General features: G+C 44.2%; 4 protein-coding genes across 5 annotated transcripts in view; all 4 read left to right on the top strand.

Annotated features, from left to right (window-relative positions):
• Positions 1-269, top strand: part of LOC135334821 (CUB and sushi domain-containing protein 3-like) — a 2,944-nt gene extending 2,675 nt beyond the window's left edge. Inside the window, exon 11 of the mRNA XM_064530164.1 lies at positions 73-269. The gene's annotated coding sequence lies outside the window, so the exon portion shown is untranslated. The remainder of the gene's footprint in view (positions 1-72) is intronic.
• LOC135334776 (uncharacterized) overlaps positions 1-4,947 on the top strand; it is a 27,725-nt gene extending 22,778 nt beyond the window's left edge. Inside the window, exons 23-24 of the mRNA XM_064530093.1 lie at positions 3,347-3,498; positions 3,668-4,947. Coding sequence (XP_064386163.1) covers positions 3,347-3,498; positions 3,668-4,031 — 516 coding nt within the window. The 3' untranslated portion in view covers positions 4,032-4,947. The remainder of the gene's footprint in view (positions 1-3,346; positions 3,499-3,667) is intronic.
• A 459-nt stretch (positions 4,948-5,406) lies between these two features.
• Positions 5,407-8,457, top strand: LOC135334807 (sushi, von Willebrand factor type A, EGF and pentraxin domain-containing protein 1-like). The gene is made up of 12 exons (XM_064530143.1): positions 5,407-5,843; positions 5,891-6,100; positions 6,160-6,360; positions 6,413-6,601; positions 6,649-6,861; positions 6,916-7,140; positions 7,211-7,246; positions 7,300-7,417; positions 7,472-7,605; positions 7,685-7,882; positions 7,986-8,176; positions 8,253-8,457. The coding sequence occupies exons 1-12, from the start codon at positions 5,624-5,626 to the stop codon at positions 8,358-8,360; spliced, it is 2,043 nt and encodes a 680-aa protein (XP_064386213.1). The 5' UTR covers positions 5,407-5,623; the 3' UTR covers positions 8,361-8,457.
• A 160-nt stretch (positions 8,458-8,617) lies between these two features.
• On the top strand, positions 8,618-11,681 carry LOC135334820 (receptor-type tyrosine-protein phosphatase alpha-like). 2 transcript variants are annotated; one of them, XM_064530163.1, is made up of 10 exons: positions 8,620-8,989; positions 9,216-9,430; positions 9,504-9,797; positions 9,887-10,130; positions 10,188-10,252; positions 10,317-10,451; positions 10,507-10,635; positions 10,697-10,848; positions 10,904-11,039; positions 11,414-11,681. In XM_064530163.1, exons 1-10 carry the CDS (start codon positions 8,929-8,931, stop codon positions 11,492-11,494), a joined length of 1,512 nt encoding a protein of 503 aa, XP_064386233.1. In that variant the 5' UTR covers positions 8,620-8,928; the 3' UTR covers positions 11,495-11,681. The 2 variants fall into 2 exon arrangements, with proteins under 2 accessions (XP_064386232.1, XP_064386233.1); XM_064530162.1 differs by having other exon boundaries at positions 8,618-8,989; positions 10,904-11,681.
• Positions 11,682-12,469: the final 788 nt, after the last annotated feature.

Consider the following 12,469-nt stretch of genomic DNA (forward strand, 5'->3'; position numbering starts at 1 on the left):
GTAAGCTTTTGTTAACTATTTTGGGGTCCTGTATACTCAACTTTCAGCACCAACTATTTGTCTATATTTCAGAGCCTAGTATAGTAGAGTTTCCTAGTGATACTCATGTGACGGAGGGGGAGGAGGTGTATCTGAGGGTGAAGGTGGGAGGTCATCCTCCACCCAGTCTCACCTGGTACCACGATGGTAGGAAGGTGACTGCAGACTATGCCACAGAACTGGACCAGGACGGTGGATTATCCTTCCCTAGTGTGGAGACTAAGCATGCTGGTGAGTAATGACATGAGATAACAGTGAATGTTTACTGTGCATATTGAAAACTAAGATTAATGTTTACACGACTCTGTACGTAGGTGTGTATAAACTGGTGGTTACTGGAGCCTCAGGGTCAACAACACAACAGGTCGTCACGGTAACAGTGATGAGTGAGGGTGGTGAGGCTAGTGAGGGGGTGGAGGGGGTGGACTACGCCCCCATACCTGTGACAGAGTTTGGAGCGTACGTGGCTGACCTCCATGCTGGCAGCAATAAGAAGTTCAAAGATCTCTACAAGGTAATGTTATACTAGCTGTGTGTGTGGGCGTATGTATTATCCACACACACACACACACACACACACACACACACACACACACACACACACACACACTCAGAATCTGGACAGTGGGGAGAGGGGTCATCCAGTTATCATTTCAGTGACTCCTGAGAACAAACTCAACAACAGATTTGGCAACATTGCTGTCTGTGAGTGTATATCCTGAGAGTTAGCACATATTAGTAGTTGTGTGTACACAGGCAGATGAAGGTCATAGCACTGTGTGTGTGTGTTCTCATATCTCATACTAATCACACATATTCCTGCAGATGATGACAACCTCATTATCCTAGACCCCATCCCTGGACAAGAGGACTGTCAGAGTGACTACATCAATGCCTGCTATGTAGACGTGAGTGTGTGTGTGTGTGTTGAGCTCTTATTTTAATGGTTCATTGTTTTTATTGTTGTGACCATTACACCACATGTATGTACGTACATCACCTGCCTAATGACTTGCTGCATTCCACTGCTAATGGTGCACTTGTTGAGTATACAATGAAACCTTAGCTGTCTAAACTGGTCTTTTCTTTCACGTACTCACTGTATGTTGTGTGCATGCGCAGCGAGGTATACGGTAGTATGTGTGTGTGTGTGTGTGTGTGTGTGTGTGTGTGTGTGTGTGTGTGTGTGTGTGTGTGTGTGTGTGTGTGTGTGTGTGTGTGTGTGTGTGTGTGTGTGTGTGTGTGTGTACTATAGCTTACTAGTACACACACACACACACATCTAAACAGATGATTAGATCTAAACATGTATAACTTTCCTTTACAATGTATCGTCACACATGTATTATCAGGTTTAGCCGCCGCTGCCAAAAAAAAAGGAAAAAAACTAGCTTGCTATCCATTTTCCACTCTGCAAATGTTATGTTGAATTGATAGTCTGATACTGTAGCTTCATTCATCAAAGCTTTATAGTGCATCCACCAGCAGATCCATACAATAAAAAGCACACGCGGTACTTTCAGTATATGAATTTTTTCTTCTCTCCTCAGGGATACAAGAAACCTAAAAAGTTCATAGCAACACAAGGTGAGGTCCTGGGTTACCAAGTGTGCACCCTTACCTTATATGGGCATCAAGGTAGTCATTGGTTACCTTGTTGTGGGCACAGTTGAAACTGTAACTGATCAGCTAGAAACACATTTGTTACTGCTACGTACTAGCTACTCTATGTATGATCTGTAAATCATTTTGTAACTGATTGTATAATGTCGGTGTAATGTAATGTTTTTACCCTTTATAATTATAGGACCACTGCCAGGAACTCTGGTGGACTTCTGGCGTCTCATGTGGCAGGAGAGACCACCCATAATAGTCATGCTCACCAACGTCATGGAGAACAACAAGATCAAGTGCGAACAATACTGGCCAGAGTCTGGGAAGAAGCAGTTTGGCCCATTCACAGTGGCCATTACAGATCAGCAAATACTGGCTGACTACACCATCAGAACACTGGAGGCTTCAGTGAGTTAGTGTTGCAATACCACAGCTTTATATAAGAAAGTGGGCCAGTGGTGGATTATTATCCGCCTCTCTTCCCCTGCCTCTAGTTGGATGGAGACCGCCGTGTGCTGAGAGTCAAGCTATTCCATTTCACTGCCTGGCCTGATCACGGTGTGCCTGACTATGCCACGCCCATTCTTGGGTTCCATCGTCGGGTTAAGTCCCAACACAAGCCATCGAAAGGTCCTATTCTGATCCACTGCAGTGCTGGTGTGGGACGCACAGGTACTTACATTACCATTGATAATGTCCTCGATCAGATCTCAGTCGATGGTTTCATCGATATTTCTGGTACTATTGTCAAATCTCGCAACCAGAGGATGAAGCTTGTACAAACACAGGTGGGTATACATCACTCTAATGCTATTGCTTTTATCATTGCTGCCATTTTTATTCTACTGAGCATGCTCATTGCCCCTCTACCTATAGGACCAATATGTGTTCATCCACGATGCTATCCTGGAGTCAGTGACGTGTGGAGACACTCAGATCAGTGCTGGAGATCTGCGCAGACAAATACAGAAGATGTCATCAGTGCTCCCGGGAAAACCCATATCAGATTTCCAATACCAGTTCCAAATTCTGGAACAGGTTACTCCAAATCCTAAAGAAGTTCGAAGTCCTATTGCTGTTAAGAATGCTGCCAGGAACAGGAACATGGACTACCTGCCACGTAAGGACTGCTGCTAACTGTGTACATTATATCCATTCACTGTGTCCCCAACAATAGCTGAGACCAGTCGTGTGATTCTGAAGGGAGAGCAACCTGACTACATTCATGCTGTGTTTGCTCATGTAAGTGTTCAACTACTAGAGCCCTTGACCTATTGTACTCTCATGGTCCCCTCTCTCCCTCCAGGGCTACAAGCACCAGAAGGCATACATCATTGCCCAGAATCCACTGGACTCAACTGTGCGTAACTTCTGGAAGGTGATCTATGACAGGAAGTGTGCGGCTGTTGTGATGTTGACTCCACTCAGTGAGAATGGGAAGGTATGAGATGGTCTCCATTAGAGGTCCTCCCTGTTGAGTGTATGTGTATGTGTGTGTGTAGGAGGCATGCTCCCAGTACTGGCCAGAGAGTGGCAATGTCACCTCCTTCGGTGAGTTCACCATCGATAACTTGGGGGAGGAAACCAACACTGGGTTCGTTATGAGGCAACTGAGCGTCCTCAATGAAAAGGTACGTCATGCATCTCTTTGTTGCCTTCAAACCTCTCTTTATTCCTTGTTGCCTCCATGTAGACCCAAAAGGCCCATCAATTAACTCAGTTCCACATCACTAACTGGAATAGCAGTGGAAAGTGTGAGAACCTCAAGACTGTAACTGATGTCAATGAGGAGGTTATAAAGGTTCAAAGGAGGACTGGAAACAACCCTGTGCTGGTCCACTGCAAGTACATACAAGTGCTGTAATGTACTGGACATTTAATAGCCTTGTGTTCTAGAAGTCAGTCGATTTGGCAGATATCTTTGAGAGCCCGTCATTCGTATTCATATTGTCCAATTTCAAATCATTTGATATAGCTCTCAGAATTTATATATTTGTAACTTCCCCCTATCTAGTGACACTGCGACCCGCTCTGGTATGTACTGCTCTGTAGCTACTACCATTGACCGTTGCAAGACAGAGGGAGTGGTGGATGTGTTCCAGGTGGTCAAGGCTCTCAGGGTCCACAAGCCAGGGGCAGTACCCTCAGTCGTGAGTTCATCTGCTGCTTACATAGTGGGAGGCTTGTACTATTGCAAGAGCCAGACCTTGTCTAGGGCCTGTACCAACCCATACTGTTTAATACAAGAGATTTTAAAGCTTCAAGCCTCTGTACTGTTGATTAGTGCCATTTCCAATGTAGTTTTGTACCATCATGTGTACTGTATTTGCGCGTCAGTCAATATGACTGCCACGTGCAGAGATGATAGCTTCAGATAGGGTCAAAGTTCACTGAGGCTACTATTTTAGAGGGACTTCTATTGCACTGAAGATGGGCTGTAGGGAGGCTACTATTTGAGTGTGGCCTTTATACAAGAGCGGCCTCTATCAAGCAAATACTGTAGTTAGTGTATCCCCTCACAGGACAACTACAAGGATCTGTTTGATGCTACTCTGGTCTACTTGGACTCCTTTGACAACTATGCCAACTTCCAAGATATTTGATGTACATGAACTATACACAAGAAATGAACAAATTGTTTACATGATTTCTGTTGAGTATAATAGATTTGTATGGACAGACCTGAGATTATTAACTTCCCTTTTTTTAGAGAGCTCTTTAGTGTAATCACGAGCACAGCTGTTTGTTAATCACCCTGAATTCAATGATAATAACCAAATAACATCGCAGACATAATTATTAAACATAAATTCAAGCGGTTTCAACACATATAACATGATATATATATACGTAGTATAGCATTCAATTTCCTTATAAGAATACGTACGTACAATAAGTACACTCACTCAAGTTTAAAAGTAGATCTACGCCCACTTTGAATGGGCCTAAGGCTAGCAGTACAGTATAGTATTGTGCTTACACAGGGAGGTGGTATATATAGCGCCACTACGATGGTCCTAAGGCTATAGCGTGCAGTACTCTACTTCAGGGACTCCGAGGTGGTGTAGGGCCACAAAGGCATTGTACTAGCTGCAACAACACAGCTATCTAGCTAGGGATACCTACTAACTATCTACCATTGAAGAGAGACTACCCATGACCTCCATGCTGTGTGGACTAGTGTGTGTGGTCCTGCTCTCTGGGCTCACTGTACCGGCAGGGGGACAGCAAAGTAAGTCAGTATAATTATATAGCTTTAGCTATATACGGTGTAATATTAAGGTAGATTCCTGCATGCATTATGAGTCATGCAGGTGGTATTATGGATCACTTTGACAAAACGCTTCCAAAATTTCTTTTACACTACTGAACTGATATGAAACTCTTTGATCACCCTTTATCTATATAGTGCACTTGTTCAGCAGATTTTACTCAGTGCCCATGTGTAAACACCATGCATGCACTTAATCTCACTTCACTTGACACATGTGAGCATTAATACTTGTGGTATACACACTGCACATTATATATTCGAGAAACAGGTTGTGGTTGCCGTACGGAAAAGACGACCATATATAACTATCGTAATAAATACCTCTCTTACTCTGGTGTCTCCACACAACTGTTGTATAGCTTCCTCCGGCCAACCAGCAACTAATTTTTGTTAGGTATTGAAAAAATGCATTTTTGTTGTTAATTTGCTATGAATTTTATTACACATGCAGTAGTTGAATTAAGCACTATAGCCTCTTTGTTGTTGTTGAAGAACGATGTGACTCATAATATCATCGTTCCCCAAATTTGTATTTTGCACATCACTTATAAATAGTTACATAAGTAGGACATTTGGTACTGATTTTAGAATCATGTTTTGATAATGTAAACGCCACATTTTTCCAACAATTATCTTGAGATTAATTTGGTCAGTGGTAGTTAAAAGTAGAAGCAGTCAACCATAACCACTAATGCCATGTACTTTGTTGAATATGTGTTCACTATGTCAGGACCTTGTTCTGATATCCCACCACTAATGAATGGAGACATTACCTACAATGGTGGACTTGTTGACAGCAGACCTGTTGATACCATTGCTACCTACACTTGTGACAATGGATACACTGCCACTGGAGGGATTTTCAGATTTTGTCAGAATGATGGAACCTGGAGTGCAACAGCTCCAACCTGTCAATGTAAGTTCCACTACATCTTAACAGTTGCTTCACCTTTCTTGATACAGTGAACACAGGACCCACTGAACCACCCACCACCTGTCCTGGCCTCACTGTACCCAATGGAATGATCAGCTACAATATGGCGACCACTAGTCCAATACCAGTGGACACTGTGGCCACCTACACCTGTGACACTGGCTACACTCTCAATGGAGTCAGCACCAGGACCTGTAGGAGTAATGGGACGTGGAGTGGGTCAGCTTCAATTTGTCAAAGTAAGTAAATGCACTTAATTTGTACTGTTTGTTTGTTGAGTGTATCGTCTCCCATACAGTTAACTGCCGTGACTTACCCTTAGTGACGAATGGGATGATTATGTACAGTGCTGAATCCACTAACAACAGACCTTTCCTCTCTCGTGCTCTGCACTCCTGCAACCCTGGCTACACTCTCACTGGAGGTACTTTCAGTGTAGGTACCACCAGGTTCTGTGTGAGTGGAGGAATGTGGGATGGATCAGATCCAACTTGTCAGCGTAAGTGGAGTAACAGTTTGTTTGAATGTATATTACGTTCTCACTATTTCAGGACCTTGTTTTGATTTACCACCACTAATGAATGGAGGCATTACCTACACTGATGGACTTGCTGACAGCAGACCTGTTAGTACAATTGCTACCCACATTTGTGACAATGGCTACACTCTCACTACTGGAGGGAGTTTCAGAACTTGTCAGAATGAAGGGACCTGGGATGGAACAACTCCAACCTGTCAATGTGAGTCCCACTACATCTCAACAGTTGCTTCACCTTTCTTGATACAGTGAACACAGGACCCACTGAACCACCCACCACCTGTCCTGGCCTCACTGTACCAGCCAATGGAATGATCAGCTACAATATGGGGACTGTTAGTCTGAGACCAGTGGGCACTGTGGCCACCTACACCTGTGACACTGGCTACACTCTCAATGGAGTCAGCACCAGGACTTGTGGGAGTGATGGAGTGTGGAGTGGGTCAGCTTTAATTTGTCAAAGTAAGGAGTATAAGCTTGTGTGTTGATGGTTGATAGATTGTGTTGTCTCCACAGCTGATACAGTGAACGAAAGACCCACTGAACCACCCACCACCTGTCCTGACCTCACTGTACCAGCCAATGGAGTGATCATCTACAGCTCTGGTACCTCACCACACCCTCAGGGAACAGTGGCTACACAGAGCTGCTTGAATGGATACGTACCCTCCACTACCAGCACTGCTACCAGAGTGTGTGGAGCTGAAAGATTATGGAGTGGGTCAGCTCTCACTTGTCAATGTAAGTGCAATGACATTCTGTGTGCAATTATATATAGGTGAGTGCATTTTGATCTGATGTTGTGTTTCAGTGACTGAGGTAATCACTACCTCTTCCCCCACTGCAAGTAAGTTAGTTGTCCCCTTTATAATGTATGCATGTACTAGCAACTCCCCACAGTCCCTGGTGACACTGGAGCTAGCAACACAGGAGGTGTGGTGGCAGGTGTAGTCATTGTGTTACTCATTCTAGCCGCTGTCATTGTGGTGGGTATCATTGTCGGGGTCTACTTCTGGAGGTGAGACTTATCATCAGAATGTGTGCATGTAATAATGTGTTGTTTTGTGTACAGGAAACTTCGTGGCAACCAGACCAAGTACAGCCCCTCCCCACGCCATGCCCCTCCCCCTCGCCCCACCCCCTATCAAGCATCCTTCAAGAAGAGCAACGGACAAGACAGTAAAGTCTCCATCCAGAAAGTCGACGGTAATCATTTTGTACTATTGTTAAATTGTGTCCGATATACAGATATACATTCATCACCAACTATTTGTCAATATTTCAGAGCCTAGTATAGTAGAGTTTCCTAGTGATACTCATGTGACGGAGGGGGAGGAGGTGTATCTGAGGGTGAAGGTGGGAGGTCACCCTCCACCCAGTCTCACCTGGTACCACGATGGTAGGAAGGTGACTGCAGACTATGCCACAGAACTGGACCAGGACGGTGGATTATCCTTCCCTAGTGTGGAGACTAAGCATGCTGGTGAGTACAGGCTATAATGTACCTACAATGACATAAGATAAAAGTGAATGTTTACTGTGCATATTGAAAACTAAGATTAATGTTTACATGACTCTGTACGTAGGTGTGTATAAACTGGTGGTTACTGGAGCCTCAGGGTCAACAACACAACAGGTCGTCACGGTAACAGTGATGAGTGAGGGTGGTGAGGCTAGTGAGGGGGTGGACTACGCCCCCATACCTGTGACAGAGTTTGGAGCGTACGTGGCTGACCTCCATGTTGGCAGCAATAAGAAGTTCAAAGATCTCTACAAGGTAATGTTATACTAGCTGTGTGTGTGTGTGTGGGCGTATGTATTATCCACACACACACACACACACACACACACAGAATCTGGACAGTGGGGAGAGGGGTCATCCAGTGATTATTTCAGTGACTCCTGAGAACAAACTCAACAACAGATTTGGCAACATTGCTGTGTGTGAGTGCATATCCTGAGAGTTAGCACATATTAGTAGTTGTGTGTACACTGGCAGATAGAGGTCATAGCACTGTGTGTGTGTGTTCTCATATCTCATACTAATCACACCTATTCCTGCAGATGATGACAACCTCATTATCCTAGACCCCATCCCTGGACAAGAGGACTGTCAGAGTGACTACATCAATGCCTGCTATGTAGACGTGAGTGTGTGTGTGTTGAGCTCTTATTTTAATGGTTCATTGTTTTTATTGTTGTGACCATTACACCACATGTATGTACGTACATCATCTGCCTAATGACTTGCTGCATTCCACTGCTAATGGTGCACTTGTTGAGTATACAATGAAACCTTAGCTGTCTAAACTGGCTCTTTCATTCACGTACACACTGCATGTTGTGTGCATGCGCAGCGAGGTATAATCTATGGTACTGTGTGTGTGTGTGTACTTGCTATCCATTTTCCACTCTTTGCAAATGTTATATTGAATTGATAATCTGATTATACTTCATTCATCAAAGCTTTTGTGTGTCCACCAGCAGATCCATACAATAAAAAGCACACGCGGTACTTTCAGTATCTGTATGAATTTTTTCTTCTCTTCTCAGGGATACAAGAAACCTAAAAAGTTCATAGCAACACAAGGTAAAGTCCTGGGTTACCAAGTGTCCACCATTACTTTATATGGGCATCGAGATGTGGTCCTTGTTTACCTTGTTGTGGGCATATATATAGTTGAAACTGTAACTGATCAGCTAGAAACACATTTGTTACTGCTACTAGCTACTATGAGAGTATGATCTGTAAACCATTTTGTAACTAATTGTATAATTTCGGTGCAATGTAATGTTTTTACCCTTTATAATTATAGGACCACTGCCAGGAACTCTGGTGGACTTCTGGCGTCTCATGTGGCAGGAGAGACCACCCATAATAGTCATGCTCACCAACCTCATGGAGAACAACAAGATCAAGTGTGAACAGTACTGGCCAGAGTCTGGGAAGAAGCAGTTTGGACCATTCACAGTGGCCATTACAGATCAGCAGATACTGGCTGACTACACCATCAGAACACTGGAGGCTTCAGTGAGTTGCAATACCACAGCTTTATATAAGAGAGTGGTGGGATCATTATCATCCTCTCTTCCCCTGCCTCTAGTTGGATGGAGACCGCCGTGTGCTGAGAGTCAAGCTATTCCATTTCACTGCCTGGCCTGATCACGGTGTGCCTGACTATGCCACGCCCATTCTTGGGTTCCATCGTCGGGTCCAGTCCCAACACAAGCCATCGAAAGGTCCTATTCTGATCCACTGCAGTGCTGGTGTGGGACGCACAGGCACTTACATTGCCATTGATAATGTCCTCGATCAGATCTCAGTCGATGGTCTCATTGATATTTCTGGTACCATTGTCAAATCTCGCAACCAGAGGATGAAGCTTGTACAAACACAGGTGGGAATACATCACTCTAATGCTAATGCTTCCATCATTGCTGCCATTTTGATTCTACTGAGCATGCTCATTGCCCCCTCTACCTATAGGACCAATATGTGTTCATCCACGATGCTATCCTGGAGTCAGTGACATGTGGAGACACTCAGATCAGTGCTGGAGATCTGCGCAGACAGATACAGAAGATGTCATTAGTGTCCCCGGGAAAAACCATCTCAGATTTCCAATACCAGTTTCAAATTCTGGAACAGGTTACTCCAAATCCTAAAGAAGTTCGAAGTCCTATTGCTGTTAAGAATGCTGCCAGGAACAGGAACATGGACTACCTGCCACGTAAGAACTGCTGCTAACTGTGTACATTATATCCATTCACTGTTTCCCCAACAATAGCTGAGACCAGTCGTGTGATTCTGAAGGGAGAGCAACCTGACTACATTCATGCTGTGTTTGCTCATGTAAGTGTTCAACTACTAGAGCCCTTGACCTATTGTACTCTCATGGTCCCCTCCCTCCCTCCAGGGCTACAAGCACCAGAAGGCATACATCATTGCCCAGAATCCACTGGACTCAACTGTGCGTAACTTCTGGAAGGTGATCTTTGAAAGGAAGTGTGCGGCTGTTGTGATGTTGACTCCACTCAGTGAGAATGGGCAGGTAAGAGATAGTCTCCATTAGAGGTCCTCCCTGTTGAGTGTGTGTGTGTGTGTAGGAGGCATGCTCCCAGTACTGGCCAGAGAGTGGCAATGTCACCTCCTTCGGTGAGTTCACCATCGATAACTTGGGGGAGGAAACCAACACTGGGTTCGTTATGAGGCAACTGAGCGTCCTCAATGAAAAGGTATGTCATGCATCTCTTTGTTGCCTTCAACCTCTCTCTATTCCTTGTTGCCTCCATGCAGACCCAAAAGGCCCATCAATTGACTCAGTTCCACATCACTAACTGGAATAGCAGTGGAAAGTGTGAGAACCTCAAGACTGTAACTGACGTGAATGAGGAGGTTATAAAGGTTCAAAGGAGGACTGGAAACAACCCTGTGCTGGTCCATTGCAAGTACGTACAAGTGCTGTTACCTTATATGGACATTATATAACCTCCCCCTATCCAGTGACACTGCGACCCGCTCTGGTATGTACTGCTCTGTAGGTACTACCATTGACCGTTGCAAGACAGAGGGAGTGGTGGATGTGTTCCAGGTGGTCAAGGCTCTCAGGGTCCACAAGCCAGGGGCAGTACCCTCAGTTGTGAGTTCATCTGCTGCTTACATAGTGGGAGGCTTGTACTATTGCAAGAGCCAGACCTTGCCTAGGACCTGTACCAACACATACTGTTTAATACAAGATATTGTGAAAGCTTCAAGCCTCTGTACTGTTGATTAGTGCCATTTTCAATGTAGTTTTGTACCATCATGTGTACTGTATTTGCGCGTCAGTCAATATGGCTACCACGTGCAGAGATGATAGCCTCAGATAGGGTCAAAGTTCACTGAGGATACTATTTGATTGCGGCTTCCATTGCACTGAAGATGGGCTGTAGGGAGGCTACTATTTGAGTGCGGCCTTTATACAAGAGCGGCCTCTGATCAAGCAAATACTGTAGTTAGTGTATCCCCTCACAGGACAACTACAAGGATCTGTTTGATGCTACTCTGGTCTACTTGGACTCCTTTGACAACTATGCCAACTTTCAAGATATTTGATGTACATGAACTATACACAAGAAATGAACAAATGTAATTATAGACTCTGTCGAGTATAATAGGAATAATTTATAGACTTCCTTTTGATTTGTACAATAATAATTGTCATAGAGCTCTGTTTATATACTCACCATGCACAGCTGTTTGAAATTACCCTGAATTCAATGAATAGATAATTATAACTTGATGTTTTCAAATGGATAATATAGCGGCAGACATAATTATAAAACATAATTACACAACATATCATGGATTAAGGGAAAGTGTCTCTATAACAGTTTCTGTGAGCATGCTGACTGGTCTCATGTAGGGATCCAATACTTGCAGTCAAAACACAAGCGGTTTCAACACATTATAATTATGATCATGTAATAGTAGCATTCAATTTCCTAATAAGAGTAAAAAGTAGATCTACGCCCACTTGAATGGGCCTATAACGCGCTAGCAGTACTGTACGTAATGGGGGAGGGGGTCGTGTATATATAGCGCCACTACAATATGGGCCTAAAGCTATAGGATGCCGTTACTGCTTACAGGGACATGGTTAGTGTCACTAAATATTATACTAGCTGCAACAACACAGCTAGCTAGCTAGGGATACCTACTAACTGTCTACCATTGAAGAGAGACTACCCATGACCTCCATGCTGTGTGGACTAGTGTGTGTGGTCCTGCTCTCTGGGCTCACTGCACTGACAGGGGGACAGCAAGGTGAGTCCGTGTATAATACTTAATATATATATAGTGCATGTATGCATGTGAATATTAATTTTGTTGAGTGTATCGTCTCCCATACAGTTAACTGCCCTGACTTACCCTCACTGACCAATGGGATGATTATGTACAGTGCTGGATCCCCTGGCAACAGACCGGAAGAATCTGGAGCTACACACTCATGCAACACTGGCTATACTCTCACTGGAGGTACCACCAGAGTCTGTGTAAGTGGAGTGTGGAATGGGTCACCTATAACTT

Source organism: Halichondria panicea, chromosome 4, assembly GCF_963675165.1.
Source record: "Halichondria panicea chromosome 4, odHalPani1.1, whole genome shotgun sequence".
Taxonomy (NCBI): Eukaryota; Metazoa; Porifera; class Demospongiae; order Suberitida; family Halichondriidae; genus Halichondria; species Halichondria panicea.

What these genes read in the sequence shown, in the direction of transcription:
- LOC135334807 (XM_064530143.1), top strand. Translation starts at nt 5,624, where the DNA reads ATGTACTTTGTTGAATATGTGTTCACTATGTCAGGACCTTGTTCTGAT. An exon ending in ATCAGATCCAACTTGTCAGC is followed by an intron (nt 6,361 to 6,412) that starts GTAAGTGGAGTA and finishes TCACTATTTCAG; the next exon opens with GACCTTGTTTTGATTTACCA. An exon ending in AACAACTCCAACCTGTCAAT is followed by an intron (nt 6,602 to 6,648) that starts GTGAGTCCCACT and finishes TTCTTGATACAG; the next exon opens with TGAACACAGGACCCACTGAA.
- LOC135334820 (XM_064530162.1), top strand. Translation starts at nt 8,929, where the DNA reads ATGAATTTTTTCTTCTCTTCTCAGGGATACAAGAAACCTAAAAAGTTC. An exon ending in AAAGTTCATAGCAACACAAG is followed by an intron (nt 8,990 to 9,215) that starts GTAAAGTCCTGG and finishes TTATAATTATAG; the next exon opens with GACCACTGCCAGGAACTCTG. An exon ending in CCTGTGCTGGTCCATTGCAA is followed by an intron (nt 10,849 to 10,903) that starts GTACGTACAAGT and finishes CCCCCTATCCAG; the next exon opens with TGACACTGCGACCCGCTCTG.